The following is a 27186-nucleotide window of genomic DNA, read 5'->3' on the forward strand; positions in this document are numbered from 1 at the left end:
CAGAACTTCAAGGTGGTCAATATTCTCAATAAAACCACCACAGACAGTTCAAATTAATGTGTGCAGGAGTCCAAATTTGAACTTGTGCTATATAATTTTGACTTCTGTTTCACAAAGAAAAATTAAGATACATATTTGTCTTGCTATGCTGCAAGTTACTTGACTCTACATCCTGAAAATTAAGTCTATCTCCAAATTCAGCCCAAGTTCTTTAAAAGAATTCACAAAATACTCTTATTAAAGGACAAGGAGAATAACCTGTTGGCCTACAGATAATTCCTTGGCATTAATGCAGGTAGAAAAGGAGACAGGAGCTTAAAACACTATTGTTTTGAAATATTAGAAGTACTATTTCTATGTAGTTTTGGCCTCCATATTCATGATCATTAACCCTTGAAATACCCCTCTCTCAGCAGGTGCCAAGTTTGAAAAGCTCAGTCAGGGGATTATCACGACAACTCTTTTCTTTCCTGCTGAAGGATTCCAATAAGAGAAGTTCCCTGACTGTTCTCACAGTGACACCTCAGGTGCCAGACTGACCACAACAGCAAATCTTAGATATTCTGCACTACCTTCAGCAGACATTGATAAGGTGCTTTAATTCTGTTGTGAATCCTTATCATTCAACATTTTTATTGTGAAGAACTGAACTGTCAAGTGATTAAAGCAGAGTATACTGGGAGACCAAAGCAAGTCCAACGTGTTTTACTAGTGAGCTATAACCAGCTGAATCCTTCTTCAGAAGCAAAGGGACCAGTGCAGTGTCCAGAGCATACCCAAACAGGCCTTTAAATGAGAATTTCTCTACACTACTCCAGTTCTGACTCAGCTTCATTTGTAAAAATAAACACTGTTGACATGTCTCAAGAGCCAAAAGCATATTGAGAGCACCAGTGATTTCAGATACCAGTTCCCACCCCCTTTTCCTTATCATCCCCCAAGCTATGACTAATTCTATTTTTGAGGGTAAAACAAAGTGCATCCCTCCTCTTCATTAAGGTTTCACTGGGAAATCTTGTGAAACACTCACTTTCACCACCCAGTCGTTACCTTTGTCAGCTTTTCCTGCAGCTCCTGGATTTTGGCCTGCTGCTCTGTATTGATCTATAGTTAGATAAAAAAAGATGGAGGGAAAGAGTCAAAACCAAAGAGAAGATGCTCTTTGCCTGTGATACCGTATTTGTTTTAATTTGCTTCCCAAAAATCTTGGTTTCCCCCCGTAACTCCAACACACCAAAACACCCCTTGGCAAATCCATTCCCATTTTGCAAACTTTCAGTTGATTTAATATTTTGGCTACCAAGAAGATTGTTCAGATTCTGAGAACACTCAGAATTCTTTTTGCTTTTCATTTGCTGATCTTTCTGAGTAAAGAAAACCCTGATGTATCCCCAGCCTTACTCCAAACTCAGATGACACATAACAGCCTGTCTTTGCCTGGCTTCTCAACATAATCCTTTAGGAACAGGTTATCCAGAGACAGCTTTATATCAATTCAGAGAGAACAGTGAATCACACCAAGATACCTTAAAACATAAAATGAAAGGGAGTGGGGGCTGTGAGGCCATGCATGCCACTATCTAGCTAGAGACTTTCTTGGTTTCTGTGCATAAAATGAAAGACCCAGGAAGCAAAATCTAGGACACTGAAGTAACATACCTTCTCCAGTTTGGAATACAACTCTCCTGCCTCATTTTTTCCTTGATCTTTAACCTGTAACTTAAATATAAAATACATGAAAATCTGAGGAAAAGCTGGGCTTCTATCCAGTCATCACCTCCTGCAATTTAAACACCAGCAATTACACAGAGCATAAGTCACATAATGAAAAACATGTTGTGTTAGTTGTACAAACCACGCTAATCTTTGAAGGGCACACCCACAACTCGTGTGTGCATGTGTCAAACAGCACTAGAGACTCCAGCAAGCCTCACCCCCTCTCCCACGAAGCCTAAACTACCTTTTGCAGTTTGTTGTGGCATTCGGCAGCTTTGCGTTTGAACTCCTCGGCTGCCAGGCGGGACTCCCTCAACTCCGACTCGTAGAGATCGCTGCGCCTGCGGGCTGAGATCAGATCCTCTTCCAGCTGATTCATCATCAGCCTCATTTCTTCTACTTGAGCTTGGTACTCCTGTAGTTGGGGTGGAAGGGAAGGAGAAGGGATTACAGTTTAGAGGCAACAGGGGAAATGCTTGGAGCAGCAGATTCCAGAATACTGACTGCAGGCAACAGATGCATTTAAGAGTGTGTAGAAGAAAGGTAAAGTACAAAATGAAACAGTAAAAACTAAATAAAATAACATCCATGGTGTTCTGGTTTGAGTCTTGCCACTTTCAACTTAATATCTCAAAGTCAAAACATCGACTTTTTGAGAGTGCAGGAACACATACATACAAATGATAAAAATTACTTACATTTCTAATTTCTGAAACAGAAATGTGCCTTTGAGTTGATGTCTCTACTAAATGCCCAGATGCTCCCTCAAGATCTATTTTCTCAGGCTGATAACATGACAGTTACCACAGATCTGCACAGCTTGGGTAAAAGGAAAGAAGGAGAAGCAGAGGGGTAGCACATTGTGGCTTGCAGCCATCAGCTACTTTCTTTTGAGATTTAAAGAGGATCACACTGCTCAGTATGGGAGACAACCTAAAATCAAATATTATCTTAGAAAAACTATCTAAAACTCACATAGCTCATAGAAGATATTTGCCTATACAGGCAGAAATAAAGATTCCCCATGTAGGAGACTACAAGACAGGGCACTTGGATGGGGAAGGTGGGAGAAGAGAAGAACATTTGAATTGACTATCTCAATGAGACTGGGGACTCAAACTGAGACTAGCTCAAGAGATTGCTTCCCATACCTTCACTGGAAGAAAATAATTGAATTATGTTTAGCATTTACTAAGTCCTGCAAGGATCCATTTCATAAAATTACTCTAAAGCAATAAAAAACCCACACCAAAAAGCCCTCTCCGAAATCGAAGTATTTTTTATGAAGGTGAGAACAAGTAGAAAACATGCACATCAAGAGTTAGGAACAAAGATTGTGAAGGACTGACAGTGGGGGAGTCTATCTTTCTTTCCATTTTAATATCTTACAGTATGCCTGACTACCCCCATATCCAGAGGAGTAACTGTCTCGTGACAGATTCAGGTTTGTCATCGCTCCCTCCAGACAGGCAGCTGCCTTCAGCTCGACGAGTTGAGCTGCCTGAGCACTGACCCTGCTGGCAGCCCCTCATCCTCCAGCATGGAGAGCTCATGCAGATACTGAAAGCCAGGCCTTTAGCAGATTGCTTTACTGTCCCTTACAGGGGGCAAAGAATGGCTCTGTAATCTCAAAATTGGTTCTCCACTTGGTAAGCCAGACAGGGACCTACTCTTTCCAGTTCATCTCCTACGGAAGGATGATCTTATTTTCTTGCTGGAAAGAATTAGAGCTTTTTTCTAATAACTAAGCATGTATTAACTCAAATATTCTTTTCATACCCATACATTTCTGAACAAAAAAGGCAGAACGGTTTGAAGGAATAAATGTTCTGCTCAGAAACCATAATCTGTTTAGACTTCCTAAAACACTGGGCTTTTATATCAGCAAACACTTGACTAAAGAATTACAGGTATGACAATAGTTGCCACTGTGACAATGAGCATTTAGGAAGGGAGGAAAATGGGGAGGGAGAAAAGAAGAAAGAAGAGGAGATAATTAGTAATATTTCAAGTTTTCTTGTTTCATCACATTTGCAAGACTGACTTTGAATAATCAGGTCAGAGGAACAGGCCACACCACTCAAGGCAACACAGAACAAATGTCTGGGATATGCGTTGGTCAGAGTTTTAAAATACCAAGAGGTATTTAAGCGCAGATTACTAGACAAGTTCAGGGCAAGTACCTAAAGCAAATCACATCAGGAAGCTACACAGAAATAAGTGGGGCTTTCAAAAAAATACAGATTCTGATTTGTTGCAAGTTTCTCTGTTAGTACATCTCTTCATCAAATAACGACCAGAGCACAGCTTTAGTTAAAACAAAAAAACAAAACGAAACAAAACAAAAACCAAACACATGCCCCAAGCAAACAAAAACCCTCACAAACCCACCATGCTCTTCTATCCAAGTACCTGAGGTTAAGTTGAACCTACAGCTTCGCCCTGAAAATATCAAATGCCTCATTATTGGGTTTTGAAGATTCTGATTTGCTGTTGATTTGACTTACTCTCTCTCAAGCCTCAGGTTTTCAACAGCAAAACTCTAAGGGGCTCTTCCAATTCCTGGTTCCCTCTGACTTCAAAATCATGGTCCAAGTCTTTAATGGCCAAGAGCCACCTGCTCCTATGAGTCAGCACAAATCTCTCAGCATTTTTGATTGCCAGGTTCTTGCACAAGTGCTTCAGGGAGCTCAGAAGGCCACCACAGACATGAAAGTCTGCAGGATTCATTTGTTGAACTAAGCAGCCTCTTTATGTCATTGTGAATCTTCACAAGCCAAATTAAGAGATTCTGGGACAAAGCATTTGATTAAAAATTACTTGCATTATGTTTCCTCTGTTACATGTGTCTGCACTGCCTAAGAATCTATGGATGTTTAAAATCATCAGAAATGTTCCCCACTTCAGTATTTAAAGCAACTTTGCTAGCAAAGCACCAGAAGAGAGAGCAGGGAGCTTTAGATCCCTTGTATTACATAAAACAACCACCCAGAAGAATGCTGGGGAAGTCTATGGAGGCCAGCTACATCCAGAGGGTTGGGTTTGCATTTCATTACTTTTTACATAAGAGCTACTCATGTCTGGAGAATTATTACCAAGGTTTCTGGGCTTCCTTCTCTCAGAGACTTTGAAATGAGTCAGTTAATGTTTGTAAAGTGCTTTGAAGATGAAAACCAACAGATAATCACAAAGAATTGTTTGAATGCTATAGCAAATTTCAATTTCTTTTTCTCAATGCAGTATGTTGCTGTTAATTCATAAAACTGAATGGGTTCTCCCTTGTAATGACCACATTTGTCACAATGTTTTCATTTAATTTTGATTTTTTTTCTTATGAGCAACTACGTGAATAAATGCATTTTCAACATTCTTTGGGTAGAAAAGAAAATTATTAAATTCTACTTTGCAAACAAATCAAATCAGGAAAAGAACAGTTAGGCAACATACATTCTATTTTGAAATGCTATTAAGCATTTTAAATTGTAAGATAAAGAAGAAAAATTAAGAAAAAAAGCCAAAAAACATAAAATTCATGTTAGCGCAGTTCTCTCCCAGGTGAAGATTCATTATCTTGTGAAATTTCCATACCTTAACCATTTAAAATAGATAGGTCATTTTTAGTGCAACATTACTAAAGCATTGCAACTTTCTCCTAAACTGATTGTCTAGACAAAGTACTTTCAGGGCTAAGAAAAGAAAAACGTGAAGTTTGGAGTTTGTGCTTACTTGCAAAATACACAAGTGGAATTTTGTTGCTTGCTGTATTGTTCAAGAACCCCTGTGAAATCACACAGCTTGGGAGTTATCACAGCCTATCAACACCCAGTGTAAATCCTGGCACCAGAGCTAGAATATGCCAAGAATGCCTATTTGTGGGCAGCCACTCTGCTCCCCAAAGAAGCAGGAATACCTGTTCTTTGATCTCTTGCAGTTTTCGGCTTTGCTCTCTGATATCATGAAGTAGCTGTAGTGCCTTATCATCTTCCTGAGACACCTCCATCCGTGCCTGCTCCAGGCTTCGCTTTAAGCTCTGCAGAAAGCAAAATGTTCAATACATAGGCTTTGGTTTCTCAAATGGTTGTATAACGAAGATCTTTAGTTACACAAATGCCTCCTTGACTGCAGTGAGGCATCAAAAAAATGGAGGCACCAATGATGGAACCCTAATGAAATTCACGGCCAGTGCTGCTCCTATCTGAACAGAAGCAGCCCATTTTACAAACACTGTTTACTCAACTTAAATCTTAGTTCAAATCTCCACTTCCTCACATCAGGTTTAGAGACAAAACCCAAACACAGATCACAAAAGGCATCCATTATTGACAGCATTTATCTATATTTTATCCAGCACTATTAATTCACAAGCTAGATACAATCCTTCAACTTCATGTTACTTACATTTTTCTTGTTGCTGTTAAGTGAGTCAAATGCTTTAATCACTGTTAAATTTCTATAAGGAACAGAAGAGCTGAGTCTGTATCTCAGCATGTGCCTTACCTCCACATTTGGAGTCACCAGTGGAGTGGTGCACCTATTAACTGTTATTCATCAACAGAAAGATACAAACTGAATTTTATTTCTTTACCTAGTAGCATTAAGTATAGAAAAATCACTTGGCCCCCTTTTAAGATGTCCTTCCCAGCAAACCAAGACATCAGAAATGGTTTTCAATTCTCTGGAACAGAGTATTAGCTGCATTTTTGTTCTTGGTACAAGAGAGGAAACATAATTGTGTATCTAACTGAAAATACAGAGACTATCAACTAGAATGAAAATATCCTCACTGGAATATTGCCAGCGACAACTGGGCAGACACTCCAGCTCTCATGAAAAATGATCTTTGAAGACATGATTTCTCAGCCTCATTTTTATATTCTACCTGAAAAATAGCACCTGTCCTACATCCTCCCTGCTGCCACCGTGCTGGGGAACAGGACCAGTCTGAACTCAGGACACCACAGATGGAGGCAACACCACTGCTCCCTAATCCTATTTGTTCTTGAAGATTTCTGTCTAGGCACTGATTAGGCCCCATCCTCTTCCGGCTAAGAAACCTTCCAGAAGCACAACCCAGGCATGTTCTAGCACAGCCAGTGAGACAAACATCAACAAAGAATTTCAGCAAGACCAGGACAGTAGTCACTCCTGCATGATCTAAGCACATGACCATGAAACAACATCTGAATAAAACTACCAGTCAAGCTTTGGCAAACACTTCAGGGCTCCATGTTCAACAGATATCCTCTCACATAGCATTTTCTCTCCATCAAGTACCCCACTGAAAGCATGATGGAAGAGAAAGACAAAGACCACCAGATTTCAGGCCTTCAGAGCTGAAAGGACTGGGGTAAGGGCTCACACTGCATTCTGTGATATAGGTGGCCAGGTCCTGCTCCAGGAGGGATCGCTGGGTCTCAGAGGCTTTCAGTTCCACCTCCTTTTGGCTAAGTACAGCCTCCACCTCTGACACTCTCCGGTGCAACCGCGTCATTTCCTGCTCCATCTGCAATAAATATCAAGAGGTTATAAAGGGGGGCTTCAAAAGCCTTGTTAACTGCTACTTTCAGAGCTCTCTTTGTAAGGAATTTGTCTCCAAGAGACTTCTAGCTATGTGTTCTCCAAATGGTGTTTAAATTCCGATACCATTGTCTCTGCTCCAGGAATGCACAGTTCTTCTTAAGGACAAAGTAGTAAGTCTAAGTCACCCCATTCATTCAAGCTGCTTGTTCATATTCAGTCATTCTTCGAACCCCAGTTAGCAAAGAAGACACAATCATTTTTCACCTGACTTGCAGAGATGGGTCACTTTAACCTTATCCCAAATCCATGCTGGACCAGAAGATGGTTTCCCCCCATCTCCTTGTCAGGAGCAAATGGTCAAATCCAGAACCGAGCGGGGAGACAAGTAATGGAACTCTCATAAAAGTCTCAAAACAAGCAGTAAGTGTTAAAAGACTCCACCAGGTTCCCTTTATTGGAGCACAGCAACTGTTACAAGACGTTCACCATAAGCAGTGACGTGACAACAGTTATATAAGCAGGAGCTGATGAGTGAGGAAGAGCCCTCAGAACAGTACTGCTGTAATGTGTGTCTGATGAAGAGGCAGGGCCTGCAGGAAGAAGCAGTCGTCTGTGGCACGCTGAGAAAAGCACTGTTTAAAATCCAGAGCCGCTTCTTGTTAAGTTAAAAGTATCTACAGCAACAGCATGGCCTAAATTCATCTCCCTTTGTACTGGACAGGAAGCCACCTCTCTGAAGGAAAAGCACTTTGCCCACCACGAGTCTGGATGATCAGCAGCATCTGACAGATCCCTGGACATACAGTGGTTGCAGATTCCTGGAGCAATGGGTGTGGCCAATCGCATAAATAAATACCTTGTGACACTTGTCCTGGGCGTCTTGGAGCTCTTTGCTCTTGAGAAGAAGTGTCTTTTCCATGGAGCTGACCTTGGCTGGGGAATCCACACTTGAAAAAACAGATCTAAAAGAGCAAAGCCAAACAGCACGTGAATATGGGTGAAAGGTACAGAAATCTGATTTATGCAGCCTCTGTAAAGTCATTGGGTACTTACTTATTCCAGGATAAAAGAAATGTGATTGTGCAGCAATCACAGCCTAACAGCCATCATTGCAGATCAAACGTACCACAAAAGCTAATGACAGTACATCATTATTAAATAATCCATGTGTACTTCTAGTTACAATATTAATATTTCCCATCAGTGGCTACGTCAGAGTGCAAAACAATAAATCATAGCAGCGGTTTTGAATGATTTGTAGGGATTTATAGGTGCGACAAAAATAGAGCATAAAGTCAACGTAACCATGTGGAAAGATAACATTTTCAGAGAAATGCTTTTTATTTGGTGCTTTATTTTTAAACGGGTTTTTAAATGATCATCAAAGTATAAAATCCCTACAAACTTCAACATGTCATAATCTGCACCACAGGAAGAAGAATTTAATATCCTTAGTTACATTCTGTGAATCAAAATTGAAACTTCCCTAACCCAATTCATATGATCCCTACAAACCCAATCAATATCAATATGATTAGTCACACTGCAGAACTTCAGAGTTCCACTTAGAAGTAATTCTTTTTCCTGAGACACAACTCTACTGTTCAAAACAATTTGAATCCAGAAACCTGGGGAAAATATTTCCTTGTTCTTAAGCTTTCTGTCTAATTGAGACTTAGCATTTAAGAAGTGTACCGTTCCTGTTGGTTTAAATTTATTTTAGAAAGTGATAGGAAGCCACCTGATGTTTAGGAGCATATTTTTAGTGCTTTGCACAGTCTTAAATATGCAACCTGCAACCAAAAAATTAAGTACACACATCAAAACACAATTTGAAAAAATCATATTCTCCCTGGCATAGAATGATTCAGATTAGAGAGTCGGGCAGTTAATGATGGAAGCAGTGTTAACTGATAGATGAAAACGCAGCAGTACAATAAAGGTGCTAATAAAAGATCACACAGTTGCCCACACGTTGCTTTCTGCTTCTCCTGGCCACAGTTTGGTGTGCAGCCAGTTATCTCCACGGAGAGAAAAGAGCTTTGAGCAGCTCTGCACAGAGCCAGACACCCACACACAGCAGCACAGGCTCCTCTTAACACCAAGGAAAGTTTCATTCCATCACCACCATTTTCTGAGAAAAATCTACTCCTTAATCCAACTGGATATGCAGCAGAGGCACAGAAAGATAGACATGGATTTTTACAAAAATGCAGCAATATTTCTGTATCAAACAGATCTTCAGCACCACCACCTTGAGCAGTGACTAGAAAACACTGTTTTAATATCAGCAAACAAGCACAGCAAAAGCCACCAATGCTGCCTTGAAAGGTCAGATATGAATATATCTCTTCAGAAACCTAATATGGAAAAATTTAGAAGAAAGAAGCCTGCATATCAATGACAGAGATATGATCAGGACTTACTAAAAAAATGTTTAAAATTAATGCTTTTATACAGCATTCCTTTAGCCCTGGTCCAATCAATCTGATCCATCAAATTACCATATTTAAAATCAATTTATAAAGCGTGTCTACACTCCTACAGAGAAAAACCAACCATCTGAGAAAGATGCATATTAAATCCCATAACAGCTGGGTGTACAAACAAGGCTAAAAATGAATAGTTGAGAAAAGCAGTCTAAAAATACAAATTAAAGCTTACATTAACTAAAAAAGACACTAAGGAATCTGCTTTCAAATGTTAATCAAATATATGTAAATAGCTGCAAATATGTACTGAGACAAGTCTGAAAATCTTATAATAAAAATTTGTTTTACAGGTCTGAACTGCATTGGCTAAAGCAATCTTCTTTTTAAATTCTAGCTTCAATGTTAACCATGACTTCTTTACTTCCATTCTTTCCAGATCTGAGGCATTACCTAAAAAACTCTAGCCAGTTCTCACAGAGCTAGTTTTATTTGTGTCTTCTATTCCACCTCCCCAAAGGAGCTAATTTTATTCGTCATTTTTGCTTGTTTATTTTATTTGCTATTAAAAGAATCAGAGCCTAATATTACAGGGACTATTTTGCATTTCAAAAATTTCTCATGGTGAGCCAGCTGAAAGCATCCCCAGGCACTGCAGGGCAGGCAGGAACAGGAGGGATTCAGGGAAGGAAATGAAGAGCTCTGCAAAAGGCAGGTGGGATGGGATGGGACAGGGCACAGGAGACTGCCCAAGTTTGGATTTCATGTGGTGACTGCAGAGGGAGCTGCTCCTCAGAGTTAGTGTCAGCCTTGTAAGGGGAGAGAAGGCTGCAGACACAACCACAATCTTTCTTCCCCATCCTTATCCAAAGTGAGGAAGAAATTCCTTAAAAATATACGTGCTGGTGACACGATTTTCCTGCCATGGAAACAGTACATCTTATCCCCCAGGGAAGCTGGTCTCAGCACTGGACACACAGTTTTTAGGAGACATGCTCTCCCAGTAATTCTTTCCTGTGTACAAATTGTATTTGAACAACTTCCTGAACATCCATACAGCCTTCAAAGTATCAGAAAGGGGCAGACAGAGGAAATCAAGAGAAATGGAATACTGGCTAATCTAATAAGCCTTGTCATGGTGATAGAAGCTATCAACAGAGCATGACAAGGTGGAAAATACCCACATTTCTGGGGCACTTATATTCTTCCTCAGTCAGCATCATTGCAGAAATTAAACACATACAATCCAATATCAAAAGCCATGATGCAAGGCTATCGTTCAGGCTGGGGCCATCTCAGAGTATTTCATTTAATTAATTGCTACATCTGGATCAATTCTCTTAGCACAACAGAGCAGTTTCTGCTATTTCCTCTCAAGTGTGAAAAAAAAGATTAACAAAAAGTAACCAGCTCCACCAACAAGAAAATTGCAATAAAAGATTAAAAAACACCCAAAGCCAAGTCTGGAGTACCAAGCTCTCACAGCACTGGCTGTGCCAATTTACTTTCCAGAGAAGCAGTGCCTGCATGACTAAAAGCCAAGTTAACTTCGAGCTGACTAGTGATTTCACAGCTAGATCAGCAGCAGCCTCAACCAGCAGAATGAGCAGAAATGATGCTGGTTGTGTAAAAGCTCCTCCAGTCCTAACGTGGCTGAGATGAAGAAGAAAAAAGCATTGGCATGGGAAAAGCTCCAAGGTGGTTCTTGGTATCCAACTCATACCTTGTGCATCCCATCACACCTTGGAAGTTCCTGTGTCCTTTTGTGCCACTGTCCTAAACCTTCAACTCACCTGTGCTTCTTCCTTCTCACAACGATGGGCACCATCTGTCCTAATCCTGGCCCCCACACATGCTGATAATCTCATCCCCCATCCCTCATGCTTTATTCTTTTCAGCATTATACTCATCTGTACCTTCCGCCCCCTCGTAAATGCTTGCTCAGGCCTAAAAAAAACCAACCAAAAACAAACAGTGATACCATCAATCTGTGAATAGAGCTCGCTGAAGCAAAGCATATTTTTGGTATGCTCATCCTGTACTTCCTCTATTTCATCTATCTTTGGTGAAAGAGCTTACCAGAACCCAGCAAACTGTTGGAAGAAATCAGCAGAAATCCTTCTTTTTGGAGGAATGGCCCATTTTAACTCTCAGTATTTTATAATGACAGTCACGAATCCATATCAAATTTTTAAATTAAAAAACCTCAACCCCAGTAACCCAAAACAAACCAGAAAACAAAACCCAGAAATCTTGAGGAACACCACTTCTTAGGACCTTACAGAGAGAACATAGGCAGGCAAAAATTTGCATAATAAACTATTTTTAATTAGGCACTTATTTTTATTAGGTATTTTGATATATTTTATTTGGTGTTTATTTTTATTAGGCACTACTTTTATTAGGTTTTTATTTTTATTAGACAGTTGGGTATATTTGGTTAGCCCTGGATTTATAACATATTTATCTTATGCTTCTGCTAGTCACCAGCTAAGGACAAGAAAAATTTTCCTCCACCACTTGATGAATATTTTTGGCAGCTAAGGGTTTCTGTCACTTGTTCTAAGCACTGGAGATCAGCCATGGTTAGGGACAGGAAGTAAGGTGGGGCTGGCTTTTAATGGAATTAAACCCTTGGTTGCCTCTTATCTTGTCACAGTCACACGCTTGCAGCCAAACCAGCAGCCAGATTTGCAGTCAGACAGGCTCTTCTCCCCCACATCCAGAATTCAGAGGCCATGATGAGAGGAGTTAGCTGGTCCTCCTCTGCAGCCTCAGCCCAGCTCTCCTAGGAGCAGATTATTTAAACACCTTGCTAGTACAGGAACCCATGACTTAAGCGGTGCCCTTGATTTCCCTGATTGCTTCCTATGACACATTATTGCTGTGCCTTTTGCATTTTTGTTAAATCTCACATTTGTTAGAGGGACACAAATTCTTCTCATGGTATGGGGCAGCACACAGAGCACTGTAATCCAACAGACCCTTCTAAAGCACACACCAACCATGTGATTCTGGCAACAGGTCTAAGTCACTTGGGCAAAACCTTCTACCCCAAAGTCACTGGGAGAATGGAAAAGAGAACTTCTGTTATCCTTCTTCTGTCCTTTTTTAGCTGCCTTTTCTCTGAAGTATTTGGAATTCCCAGCTCAGCCATAGCTTCTCACTGTCCAGTGGACAAGGGCAAGAGCATGACCCTCACCTTCACAGTTTGACAGCCCCCACATGAAAAGTGCAGAAAGCTTCAAGGACCTGGCACTCTGCAGCTGCCTGGCCTTACTGTGAGCAGCACTAGAGGGTTTGTGCTGCAGACAGGAAAACAGAGCTGCACCACTTAGCAACCATAAGGTTAGACTTTCACAGGAAAATATTTTTTTAAAAAATTCTGGACTGATAAACTTCATGACTTGGGACCTTCCAGAGAAGGTATCCCAAGATTCACAACAGATAAGCCCCCTCCACACTTTACCATTCTTCATCTAAGAATTTGATTTCCAGGGCAGTGTGGACAGAAACAGTACTGTATTTCCTCAAGTAAAACATACACCAGACAATATTTTATAAAAAGTTATCTTTGTGACCCATTTGCAGTGGTATTGAGAATAAACTAAAAACTGCATTATTTAAATACAGGTATTTTAAAGTCTCCATAAGGGCTCTGCCATACTTAAATCACCTTCTTAGAACAAAAAGCAAGTATTTACTGCTAAAAATAAGTGCATTTATCAAGATCTCACTCATGAAAAAAAATTAATATCTACTCATATTAAAATTATTTGGGGGAAAATTAAATACGACTTTCTGTTCCAGTTTAAGAAGAAACAGGCCACACCAAACAGAAATTTTACTTCAGTCAGAATTTCTGCAGAGGACATTAATCTCTATATTCATCTGCTATACCCTTCTCACCTAGTCCCAAAATTCAAACAATTCCATATGCATTTTCAGTACCAGCTCCACAGAGAAAGCACCTCAGTCCATCTGCTACAGCTCTCTCGGCCTCCAGCCACTGTTCTGAGACTTTACCTCACACTCCTCCTCAGTTCTAGTCCTGGGCCCAATTACATACATGTTTTTACCACGCATACATGGTCACTGTTGAGGCTTTTCTGACTGTTACCTGAATGGCCACATAGGCCTGGCACACAGACTGCAGTTCCCCAGGCAGACAAGACAACAGCCCAAGTTATCTCACTCCTAAATTAAGACAGATTTTAACCCCAGGTATCTACAGATCTAACATTCCATCCTGCTGACAATGTTAGATCATTTCACCCAAAGAACACTTTCTGGGGTTTTATATCCTCTCCCTTCCTTCCTCTTTTGCCATAAAAGCAATTCTACTGAGGAGGGCAGCCAAAGATTCCCTTTTTATTTCTGGCATAACCATCACATAACCTTGATTCACGGTGTGAGCAAGATCAAAGATGTCAACAGTATCACCAAATTCAGTGACAAGCTTACTGCAGAGCAACTATCACAACCAATATGACACAAAATGAAACTCAATTAAGACACATTGACAAGGAAGTCCCTGAAGGGAGCAAACCAGCAGCAGGGAATGAGGGCTGACATGAAAACACAGTGCATTGAGTCACTAACCCAGCCAAAGCCACTGCATTCCTAAGAGGCCTCCTGGTCCTGAGCTGAGGACTTCCCAACTTAACACACTGCACTAATACTTCTTCAATAGTTCTGTCATCAGAAACCAACCACCCACCACATCAAATGGTTTATATCACACTACTTATATTCTTCTTTTTCTCTGACTCCATTCTCTCAGAAATCATGTTTTCTTTCCATTGAAAACCATTTCTCTGAGGTCTTTACATCCCTCCACACACACGGCCACTGCATATTTTATCTGAATCTCCAGTCTCCGAACACACAAGACAGCAATGTCCAGTCTTTAACTTGACCCAGCAGCACAGAGCCAGCTGCCATGCAGCTCCTTCCCTTGCTCACTGACCCATCACTGCACATTCCCAGGTTAGTGGAGCTCCTTTTCTGTGGATCACTGATTCAGCCTTACACATGCCCAGCACTTGGTGCCCACTCTCTGACCCAATAAAATAACATCATCCCCTTTTTCCATCTCTGAACTCCTCAGTATTCTCCTCCTTGCAGGGATCTGCAGTACCAGAAATGCAATCACCTACTGCTCCCTGCTTAACAGCAACAACTAATTCAAACTATTTGAACTACAATTTTAATAATAACTGGTTTATTATTATTTATCAATCTTTCCATCCCATTTCTTCCCCCTCATCCCAGAAATAATCACAGAACAGTAGGACATGCACAAGACACACCAGCAATAGATAAAGCCCGAATCTGGCAGCTTCCCTACAGCAGAGTACAGGTCAGTTAAAACACCTTTTCCTCACACACACACACCATCCTCTCTGTAACAAACCTTCCCATTTTTCCAGCAGTCCTATCCACCTGAGCAATAATTTCTACTTACTCTGATCTGAGTATCCCCAAAGCCTTGATGAATGAAAACCCCACAAATGGCAAATCTTCCCCCGAGAATCCTGCTGGGTTCAACTGGCGCGTAGAGGATAAAACCCGCGAATTCTTCTCTGGTTCATCAAAATTTGAGGTGTCATCATCAGACTTGAGAGTAGGAACGAAGGGGGGAGGAGCTGGTGGAAAAAAAAGCAAGAAGAAAAGACAAAATTCAGCTACAGTTCACTCTGCAACAGTCCCACTCATTCAGTGCTTGCAATGGCACTGCAGCTCCTGCTTTTAATCTTGCTAACACAAGCAGACTGAGCTGCTGCTCTCAAAGCGTATTACAGCAACAAGAGATTAACCCCTGAGCTGCCAACATGGCTACCACTCTGCAGGCACAGCATCTCTCACACTGATCAAACCAGGATTTAGATTGGGCATCGGAGATTCTGGGGTTTGGGGTTTTTTCAGGTTAAGATGTTGGGGGTTTTAACACATAAATAATAAAATCAAAGCACCAGGCTAAGAAAATCTGTACTGTAATATAGCCAGAAGCCTGTCGATTCTGATTCATCTTGAAAAGGAAAATGTCTCCAACCTGTCCAATTAGTGACACCACCTGAGAAAGAAGCCTGATGCTGTGCTAGTCAGCTAAGGGATATATCTTACCCTTTAACACTAACAAGAATCTTCCCAGCATGGGTTTCTAATCAACAGCAAACTGATCTTTCTCCTGGAAGGTTCTAATAAACTATAGCTACTGAAAGCTCACTGGTCTTTAGGAAAAGAAGATTGATTTTATTTCTCTAAAAGAGCTTGCTTAAGATCTGGAACTCTTGCCGGGACACCACTGCAGTCTGGCTCTGATACAATCAGCTCTGAAGAGAGGTATAAATAGCAGGAATTACAATGTATTTCTTACTCTAATTTCTAAATTGGTACCACCTAACTTGCTAAGCAGTTGTTTAATTTCAGATGATTTTCTCGTGCTTGCTTCAGTTTAATTAACCTAAGGAACAAAAGGACAAGTTCTTCTCGGTGATGTGCAGCACCCGAGCTACCTGCTGGCTTGGCTACGTGTGGGAAAGGACGGAATGCAGAAGCCCTGCTGTGCAATCCCTACCTCATAGAATCACGTTTCCTAACGTTTATTTATTTATTTATTTCATCACTCGGCTCCCCGCTCACTGCAACTCTGAGATTAGCGAAGGAGAGCCAGCTCCTCAGGCAGCAGCTAGAACAGCCCATCGTCACCAGCTGATGGAAGTGGAGTGTGCTAAAAGCGTTACCATGGATCCAGCATGGATCGGCTGTAGCCGAAGGGCTGAGGAGCACTGGAGGAGCGGGAACAAACATTCCAACCCCTGCAGTGCAGGCTCCCCGCTCCCGGTCCCGCATGCCGCCTTTAACCCGACCTGCCTGCAGCGTGACAGGCGCTGCTGCCCGTCAGCGCCAGGGGCACTGCGAGTCACGGCTGGAGCTCCCTCTAGGCTGCCAAAGCCTTCCACTGCCTGCCTTTAACTCTCCATTCCCTCGCTGCAACTACCCACCAGACCAGCAGGAACGGCCAGAATAAAATAAAATAAAATAAAGGATCTGTCTGCAGCGACTGCCAAATCCCAACTGCACGGGCAGGCTCTGGTAGCAGCTCCCTGAAGAGCCATCCTGACGCTGCTCCCGAGCAGGGAAGTGAGAAGAAATTCCATGAAGCAGATGCTGTTCATGTACAGTGGTTCCAAGTACATTACAATGAGATAAATGGGGAAAATAGACAAATTAAAAAGGTCCTGTAGTAAAGCAGTTTGAGCCTACTCGAACTTACCAGCTCCAGAACATTTAAATTTATGTCAGTATCACGAATTTATTAATTTATTCTATTAGTTATAATAAAAATATAATATAATGCTGATATTTTTGCACCATAAACACAGTTTTGAAATATAGAATGTTGATTGGGATACGTATTTCCTTTTAAAAATCACTTCATGTCAGGATAATGTCCAGCTACTCTTACATATACTATTAATGATTAAAAAACAGAGAAGTAACAGAAAAGAATTTGTAAGAATATTATCTTTAATGCAAAGATAAGCCCAAAGTTATCATTAATTCACAGCAGAGGAGGATCAGTTCAGGATTAGTATTTTTTAGTTTCAGGACCTTTGCTGAAAGAACTCTGTGCTTTTTCTCACAGAAAAAGCTGTGGGATTTTTAACACTGTTTTTGAAGGCAGATACTGTCTATGAGGTAAAGTAATAGAGAAAATAGCAAACTCTTCACTTCATCTGCAAAAGTCTAGAATGTTTTTAAAGAGGTAGCAAAAAACAACTTGGCTGCCTTTTATAATGGTACAAGCACCCTATTCTGTACTCCCCAGAACCTAATAGATAATTTCACCTCTGAAAGGGAGATCTAAAGCCTTACTTCCCACCAGAAATTAGCAAAGATGATCTTAAGAGTCATCTTCAAGCCCTTGCAATTAAACAGAAAGTTGTTCCTCTTACCAACAATAAGAATTGCTACTCAAACCACATGCATAAAAGAAAATATCATTTAGCTATGCATGCACATAAAAAGATGAAAAAGCACTCAGTGGGGGAACAATGGATGCACAAAGATAAAACTGAATGTGAGACAGAAAACTTTTGGGGCTGGTGGGAAACCAGTTTAAAGAGCACAATGTTTTATACTACAGCTTCCTCTGATGTTTAATAAAATATTAACAAAGAAGAGAAGTTGTGAATACTAGATTAAAAACAATGAAAAAATCCTTTGCCCTCTATTTTGCTTTCACTAAAATCCATGACTAACAGTCCAAAATCTCTGCAACTCTGCAGTATAACTTTGTTACAATATTTGTATCAAGAAATAGTAGCAACTAAAGAGAAAATTTGGAACAGTCTTTCGACAAAAACACCTCTAGATGTTAAGTAGTTCTGAACTTGTCAACAGTGGCTGCAAATGAGAAGCAGAACTTCTGAAGAAGTTTCAGCACATTGGGGAAAAAAATCACCTAGGGGTAAGAGGGAATAACTTTTTAAAAAAGCTAAATCCACTCTGCCTGATGTTGCTAATTATTTGGTAACTTCTCCATAGATTTTTATTCCTCAGACTAAGGAGTTCTTTATCTGATGTCCAAAATACCGACAAAATAAACAGAGTAGTCTTGTAAAACCAAGCTAAAACAGACAAGCAATTTTGTTCTCAAGTGTGGGTCACACAATGACATAATCTCTAGCTAAGTTATTATTTCTTGCTTAAAATCAGAAAGGTGTCATACAACTATAACACCTTCGGAACACGATGAAGACTAGTGAATGCAAATACATTGATGTGCTTATCAATTGCTTCTTTAAAGGGAAGGATCCTTCAGCAGAGGTCAAGATAAGCCTCTGAGAAATAAATGTGAGAAGCATGCCATCACATCTGACAAGGTGACAAATTTGCACTTTTCTCAGGCTCACCCAAAAGGGAGGCAAAAGTATTACTCAAAAAGACAGTAAACCCAGTGCCTCTACTCACACAAACTGGGTACAAAGAGCTCCTTTTGTCTCCAGCACGTTACAACGAACGTACATGTTCTGTTTACCATTTAAAGTATCTTGTAGAGAACTGCATGTTTTAAAAAAGCCAATTCCTTGCCTAGATACATCCCCACTTGTGGAAGGATGTAACCCTCTTCCATCTGTTCCAAAGAATGACTTTCAGAGGAAAAGGGGGTGTTGTAGGTTGCTAAGTTGAAGGAAAAAAAAAAAGAAAAAAGGAAAAAAAAAAGAAAAAGAAAAAAGGAAAAATCCCAAACCACCACACATATTCCAATACTTTAATCAGCTTATCATTAAGATTAGATAAAGTGTCTCTTATGGAAAAAAACCTTTTTTTAAAAACTCTGCCTCAGTGTGTGTATTTATGACTGGTACAAAGAACATTGCCTTAACCAGGTCTTTCCATCCTTTCAAAATATTTTCATGCAAATTCACAAAAGAGAGACTGCATTTCCCCTGGGACAGTGAAAGACTCAACTGAAATAGGAAACTTAAAGGCAATACAGAATGTTTCTTAAGGATAAAAATGTGTCTCTTCTTGATCTACAAGGTGATCTATAAATGGTTTCTGAGGAAAAGCATCCACACAGCCTTTTTAAATAGGTTAGGCATTCCTCTTCCTCAGGCTCTAACAGACCTATTTGAGAAAGTGTTATGAAAGAAAAATAGACAATCCCAGTGATGAAATTAAAGGAATTTTTTGCTAAGACCTCTTATAAAAAAGGCACTGGGCTAGTTCTAACCTATCTATACAATATTATCTTAACACCTTTACTGTTTTGTCAAGACAATGATCCAACACATACATTTCTATTAATAAAAGTGATTTCCAACCTGCAAGTGATCTCCACTTCAAGAAACAAGTCAACACATTTTTCTGAAGACAAAATTGAAATGAAACACCATAATGTGTAACTGTTAACATCCTGAATGACAACGTGGTTTTCATAAGAATAAGTATCTTGAACTTATGACTAATGAGATTTGGGTCCTGCTCTGTTTAAGAGCAGAAAACAGTTTAAAAACCAGTCTTTAATACTTTCTCAAGTTCTTCTCTTTGCACAAGACATTGACTGTTGTCTTTCCACATCTATAGTTTCCATGTGCAAGTCCAAATACACCATTCCATTTTCAAGACCTCTTGGACTGTAGTTACAAAGCAATTCTCAAAATGAAAGGCTCTTCATGCTGTACACATATTGCTTAGGTAAGAATGAAAGTTTTCTGACCATCTCCAAGCTAGACTTCAGCAAACAGATTTTTGGTTCCAAATTAAAAAGCTGATGCAGTTTATGGATGTCAAATAACAAATGACAACTAACAAAATCCCCAAATTATACAGAATGCAGCCTTGCTGCTGGTAACTCAAGTATGTCATTCCCCCAGTCTCTACCTCTGTTTTTAGATGCTTTTTAGGTACTCAAATGGTTCTGTTATTAACTTTCCAGTGAAATACCTGATCATTTAACTGAAACACAGATAGAAATATGTTTATTTCAGGTAAATAAACTCCAAAATATTTTCAGAAAATTCCTCAGTAAATGAACACAAACTTTTGGAAGCTTTGGTTTATTTTATTTTTGGGAAGGAATTGTGATGATACCTGTTTCGGGGGGGGGGGGGGGGCGGTTTGGGGTTTTTTTGATAAGCTTTAGAAATTATTAAATAGCAGAAAACCAACAGAGAGCAGAATCTGTAAGTGTGTTTCAATACAATACTCCAATGAAGAGGAAAAATTACCTGTTGAGACAAATTCAGCTAAACCTGACCTTAGGTTTAATGGTTTGATTCTGTTTTTGTAATTTAAGAGCTGCTTCTACAGACACACGTTACTTGGACCCAGGGGAAGTTGGGAGCTTTTTTTAGAGGCAATGATCTTTTGGAAAGGGGTTTACTAAAAAGTCAAGTGTTTCATAGGTTACCATAACAACAAAATGTAACATTGAAAAGCCCCTTAATGACACATTCTTAACCAAAATCGGTGCATTAAGAATGGCTATCCTGGGGCTCTCAGCATGATAATTAAATACCTGCAAGGCAAAGGTAGCAATTTTTTCCCTACCTAGTTCAGCCTGAAATAGAAATTACATCACTGCCCTTATAGACTATAGGAAAATCTGACCATACTGACACAGAATTTGTTTAACAATTGTGGATTCAGAGAGTCATTTCAGTTGGCAAACTCCGTAGGATCACCCAGTCCCAACACTCCATAACCCTGAAGGCTTTGACGAGATGAACTTGGGGTGGTGAGATCCTTTAATGTAAATCTAAATCCTATGACCTCTTCCATCACCCACCTTCTCAAGCTGCCATTACTCCAGTTAAACATCATTATCAGCAGAGGTCAAGATTAGAAAGAAATCTTTAGCTTTTAGATAGCCCAGGTCAAGCCTGACACAGGTTTTGAACAGAATGACAGCAGCACTGCTCAGAAAAACCAGCACAGGGAGAACCACTACAGAGAGCAAAGCAATAGGTGATACATTGAATCTGCTGCTTAAAGCACGGAGACTGCTGAGTTTTGTGCTAGTTACAGTGGGGGTTTATCAAGTATGAGGCATAACAATGAAGTGAGGGGTCAAAACTGCATGAATCCTCACAGCAGGTAGGTGTGGATATCACAGGGAGTGATGCAATCCGCTGGCCAGCTGCAGACAGAAATGGGAATTTTAAAATCCCAAATGATTATTCCAACATTATAACCACACCAGGGCTGCCTGCTGGCTTGTCCATCAGCATCACTGCTGCCACACGAATTGGCAAAATGCTCCATTAACTCATGCAGCTGTGTGAATATTAGACAGGCAATTGCCAAGGAAACACCAGAACATATGCTCACATGTCATTCTTCTTTCTATATCTGAGATAATGTGATATAAATGCAACACAATTCAGGAACAGAAACTGGTGGCTTAGGCAGGGCTCTGGGGAGAGAAGGCAGAGAGCACTGGGAAATGTATGCTAAAGAGATGGAAAGGGCTCGAGGCTCAATGCCTCTCAAAGGGCAGAAACAATGGAATTTAACAGAACAGCAGCTCCACAAGTTCAAAATTAATGAATCAACAGAAAAGTGAGCAAACAGTCTGTGGAGCTGACAGCTGAAGTGCTGAGATAGTCATCAAAAGTAGAAGCACTGGCTTAGCAATTTATCATGGAAAATGGAGCACAGTCATTCCCTTACAGCATATTTGATAAAAAACATAAGGCAGACATGTTGCTTGCCCAGATAATATTACAGTCCAAATAATTTAAAATACTCTCCAACACAATCAGATCCCCATACACACACCACTGATGAACTGTGAAATATTTGCTTTTGCCATGGAGTTGGTGCCTCAGTACTTCCAAATACCAAATTCTGTTGCTTACATAGTATTATAAACAGTTTTCTGCATAGAGAATTATCTGGTTCACTGGTTTCATTCTATTCCTGGTTGAATGAACAGATTTTTGACCAAAAAAAAAAGAGTAATACATTATCTCCATTGACTTTGACAAAAAGCTCCAATGGCCCTATGGCCAAAGACATTTCATTACCTATTGGAACTACAAAAAATAAACCAAACTTAAATAAAGTTGGTTCACAAGTATAAAAGAGAAAGCTGAAGACACAACAATAAGAAAAGATAAAGCCAAAATTAAGCAAACTGAGATGGGAAAGGCCTGCAAAAACATACCTTTTAATCTGAGGAAGGACATGGAAAGGACCATTTTGATTTTCCAGTCTAGTGCCTGCAGTAATATGGCAATTGCTTCAGAAATTCACATGGAGTTTTATTAAACTTGCTCTTATGTTACAGTTTTCACCTGAGACAGCCTTTAACAAAGCCTTTGCAAAAACCAAAATGAGCTGTTTTGCTAAAAACACCTGCTCCTGGAACCAGTCCTGTTTCATTATGAATAATTCAGGTCAAACACACTTAAATACTCATTGTACAAATCTTCCCATTACCAAAAGAACCCAGATATCGTTTATAAATACAATTTTATTCTACTTACAATTACGGATATTGTTCCAATCAATTTTAGAAAAAAATGGATGGCAGCAGAGATCCTCATAACCCAGCCTTTCCTTCTGCCCACAGAGCAGGCTCTGGATCAGGTCAAGAAAGTCACTGCTAACTTTCACATCCTCTGGGAACTTCAGAAATCTCTGCATTAGAAAGAAATGGATTTCTGCTCAGTAGGAAAACAGGCTCAGAACAGGAAGATTAAGTTTCATTATTCTGAGATATGTCAGGTACAAAGGATGAATATTTATAGCACACAAATAAAAGCATGGTGCATTTTATCCAAGTGGGCTTTTATATGCATTTACTGCAGTAAAGATAAGAACACAGGAACAATCATTCCCACCCAGGCAAATGGTATCCCAGGTCACCATCTTTTGCTGAACAATGGCCAATGGCACACACAAATGGAAGAGTAAAACGAGTAAAACAAGACACCCCAGAAAATTCTCACAAACCTCCAAAGGTTTGTGGCTCAGGATTTCTTAAATCATGGATGATGACACTTGTTACAAAAAATAAGTTGATACTTATAATACAGTGACATATAAATACAATACAATGCATATATTCCAAATATTTTATGAACATGACAAAGTCAGAGACAATCAAACTTTTATGCAAAGTTGAGAAAAACAGCCTTTAGTTACAGCCTTTTTACTTGAGAACAGGAGAGGAGTTCTCTCTACCTGGAAGTTCATGATGTTATTGAAAGTTTTTGCTGAAGTGCCTTCAGTGAAGGGAGACCTTCCATAGATCATCTCATAGGCGATGACTCCGAGGGACCACCAGTCACACTCGGGGCCGTAGGAGGCTCTGCCATCCCCAGCCAGCCCTGTCAGCATCTCTGGTGCCATGTAGTCAGGTGTGCCCACGGGGAGCCTGGCATTCACCTAGGAGCAAAGACAAACCCAGGGAAATCACAGCACTTTCTGCTCAATGCCATCCTGGTAATAAAACAAAGGTTTTATTTCCCCACCTCCTCCTTTTATTTTTTTGTTTTTTAATGAGATATAATTTTCAGCCCTGCAAGTGAATTTTAAGAAAGTAATTTTAAGCAAAGCTGTTTAGTAAATAAGTGCCGGGTTAAGGAAACTGCTGATAGACAAACAAAGCGAGCTTTTTGGTATAAAGAGTCAAATTATCAGAGCTAATTGTTACTATAAAGTACAAACTGCTAAAGTAGAAAAGTAGCATCCCAAAAAACACAGAAATACCAAACTGATGTTTTAAACAGCAAACATAGTCTGCTTCAACTAGTATTAATAGGGACATCATAACTGAAATTTCAAAAATGGTGAAGTTCAGACAAACATCTCCTGCCCTCATTACATTTTCTGTCACCCTTACCTTTTTACCTAGTGCTCATGATCAGCAAAGTATTAATGTCTGAACTTCTGGACTGCTTAGAAAAGGTAATTCAGGAGCCAATACTGCAATCATTTTTGTACTGAATGGCATAAAGAATGAAACAAAACAGCAGGCAGGCTAACACAAAAACCTGTGAGTGACTGAAGAGATAGTGTGAAGAAAAAATTTAAAAGGAAAATGCAACGCAGAGGAAATGTAAGCACAGGGAAAACCGGATATTAAGAATCACATTACAAAGAAAATGTTATGGAAAAATAAAAATTGTAAAACAAGACAGAAATAAGGTGCAGAACTTCATGTTCTCACTTAGATACATTTAAATTTTAAAAATTTTCACTGGAAGTTGCATGCAGTTACCAAAACTTACAAGCAACTTATAAAAAACTCCACTGATTTAGATTTGATGCAGTACTTTCTGGTGAGTGAAGCCCAGAATATTTAAATGTGACTCATTTTGATCAAGAGCTCCCCAGTCTTCAAAGTTATGTCACCTTAGTTACACCAGGCACAATGTTCATTCCAACTATAAATCCATGTCCTCTTTAACCACAACACTGAACAGCTGTGAGAACCTGTAGAAGTATGATGTACCACAGTGCAGCACCATGAGAAAGCAGACTTACCTTTACCTTTCCTGTGTATTAATATTTTAATAAGCAAATATGTACCCTACTGGGGGCTGCAAATGATACTGGAGTTCATGCTTGAAAAGCCATTCACAAATGGAAAAATACAATTGTGAACAGATTCCACAGTGGACAAGAAAGGTAGAAGAGAGAAGAGCAAGGTGTAATCAAAGAACAGACACCAAGTCAGTTTTCTCTTTTCAACTGGTCTATCCAAACAAGCCACAGACAAAGTTTAAATCCACGTTATTACCGTTTTGTTTACTGTCATTTTGGCAGCTGACCCAAAGTCCACCAGTTTAATGTGTCCTGTTCGGTCAATGAGAACATTCTCTGGTTTGATATCCCTGCAAGCCAGAAGGAAGCAATCAGAACCTTTCCAGACCATTCCCTACCGGCACCTCCAGGTAACAGGACATCCCTATTCAGCTACACTCAACCACAGGAATAAAGCCTTTCAAGTGGGAGTCTTTTTCCAACAGCTGCCCTGCTTCCAAGCAAATATGGGAGGATTACAGCTCCCCTTCTTTCATGGAAGGTTAATAATTATTGACAGCAGATGAAAAGAGAAGGTGATTTTACACCTTGACCACATTGTAACTGAGTTACACTAATGTATTTTGTAGTTTTCTTCCCAAACTCCTTCACAGCTTATTCTGCACACCTTCCAAATTCAGCCAGTGACCTTGCAATAGAAAGCCATAGCCCGTGCTCTAGTACAGCCACTACAAACTCTTGGAACAAAAAATACTTCCTAACATTTCCACACCTTCAGAAAGAAATAATTTTTTAAAATACCAATATGATTTGAAAATGCACACAGTAACAGTCTCCAAGCCCTGAGAGAAAGCTCCATGATATTTAACTATTCCAACATCCTATACTGCCCCGTTCACCAATCAGCACACAACAATTTTTAACAATTACATTAATTTCCCATAGCATTTGGTGCCAAAAGCAGCAATCCATGGAAAAGATTTAAATTTTTTATAGTGCAACATTAAGGCTCCTTTTTACCGAGCCTCCAGAAAAATATATGTAACAATCCTTTCTCGATATCGGTCTGAACTTTACATCAAAGTTAATGCCCTGAGCTACAATTAGAGTTGGGAGCCTGATTAATTTTCTAATTTTGTCCTCTGACACAGCATGTGAAATACTGAAAGAGGGCAGAATATAGAAGCACCCAAAGCAACCTTTACGTACCGGTGGACATAACCCATCTGATGGACACTGTGAATGGCCAAAACCAACTCTGCAAGGTAAAACTGCACCATATTCTCATCCAGCTGGTCCTCGTATCTGTTCAGGAGTGACAGCAAGTCCCCACCGGGCTGATACTCCATAACCTGCACACAATTTTAAAGGAACAGATATACAAGAGGTTCCATTCAACTCTCCAGTATGACACTGGGCACGTATCAAATAGTGCTATGTAGTGCAGGAAAATTTACAGAAAACAAGCACATTTCAATCATCACATTGTTCTTTAATAAACCAACAACAATGGTGTTCAACAGAGGAGAAAATCAAAGACTGGGCATTACCAAGTAGAGATTTTTCTTGTCTTGAAAGGCATATTGTAACTGTGGAATCCATGGACTGGTGCTCTGAGCTAATATGCTGCGTTCTTCCTCAAAAAATGACACCTACCAAAAAAGGGTTCAGTTACATCATGATGAGAGGGAGTGAGAATACATTAGAATCCCCTAGTTTTAGAAGAACTTGGCACACATCACAAAAAAAAAATCACACAGAAATTATTAAGTGCTGTTTCCTGAGCAAGTGGCATGTGAGGCTAGTACCATACTTTGCTTTCTTGTCAATCTGTGCCCCACAAAGTGTAATTTTAGTTGAGCTCCATTCTTGGAGCTCAACCATTTCATAGCCACAAACAATGCTGAGGGATATCAGGAGCAACATTACTGCACATGTATTGGGAACAACTGATGAAGATATTGTAAAAATTCATGAGGTCTCCCATTGAGGATCTCTGCCCTACTTGTCATCTCATGTCAGCAAAGATTAACTTCTGTTTCTCACCAAACTATGAGAACAACCTCCATTATCCCTTTTTTAAGTTTCCAAGTAACACATTTCTCAAGCTAGCGAGAGGCTCTCCATAAAAATCCAGTCACCACAGTTTGCCTTCACACCCACTCTTGACATTCTACTTTGCTCTTTAAAATGAAAAAACCCTTAATGAATAGATTGTCTGAAAATTCAAGCCACATCAACAAGATCAATACTGATTCAGTGTTTTCATCATCTGTTTTTCTTTTCTTATAATTAGATGGGAAGCTCTTTACAACAAGGGCCATGCTTTGATACCTGAGGATGCCTCACCCAACAGAACCAACAGACCCACAGACTGTGACAATGGCTTTTAAACACAGCAAAACTACACACAAATTCATTGCTTCACTGAAATGTAGGATGAACTTTCTCAAGACATATTTTTAACTCAGTTCTAATAATAGTGACAGAAAGGAAGTGTTCAACAAATTGC

At 39.8% G+C, this 27186-nt stretch overlaps 1 protein-coding gene across 4 annotated transcripts in view; it reads right to left on the bottom strand.

Annotated features, from left to right (window-relative positions):
• The window catches only part of CIT (citron rho-interacting serine/threonine kinase), a 67629-nt gene that overhangs the window by 37928 nt on the left and 2515 nt on the right, over positions 1–27186 (bottom strand). For 3 of the 4 annotated variants that reach the window (XM_063416013.1, XM_063416012.1, XM_063416011.1), the window contains exons 4-15: positions 26225–26326; positions 25884–26026; positions 24931–25024; positions 23370–23573; positions 22670–22823; positions 15133–15313; positions 8093–8198; positions 7076–7219; positions 5627–5746; positions 1961–2131; positions 1660–1713; positions 1051–1104 (exon numbers count right to left, since the gene is read on the bottom strand). In XM_063416013.1, the coding sequence (XP_063272083.1) occupies positions 1051–1104; positions 1660–1713; positions 1961–2131; positions 5627–5746; positions 7076–7219; positions 8093–8198; positions 15133–15313; positions 22670–22823; positions 23370–23573; positions 24931–25024; positions 25884–26026; positions 26225–26326 (1527 nt within the window). Of the gene's footprint in view, positions 1–1050; positions 1105–1659; positions 1720–1960; positions 2132–5626; positions 5747–7075; positions 7220–8092; positions 8199–15132; positions 15314–22669; positions 22824–23369; positions 23574–24930; positions 25025–25883; positions 26027–26224; positions 26327–27186 lie in introns of all 4 variants that reach the window. The other variant, XM_063416010.1, reaches the window with a different exon arrangement.

This window comes from Prinia subflava, chromosome 19 (assembly GCF_021018805.1).
Source record: "Prinia subflava isolate CZ2003 ecotype Zambia chromosome 19, Cam_Psub_1.2, whole genome shotgun sequence".
NCBI classification, from domain to species: domain Eukaryota; kingdom Metazoa; phylum Chordata; class Aves; order Passeriformes; family Cisticolidae; genus Prinia; species Prinia subflava.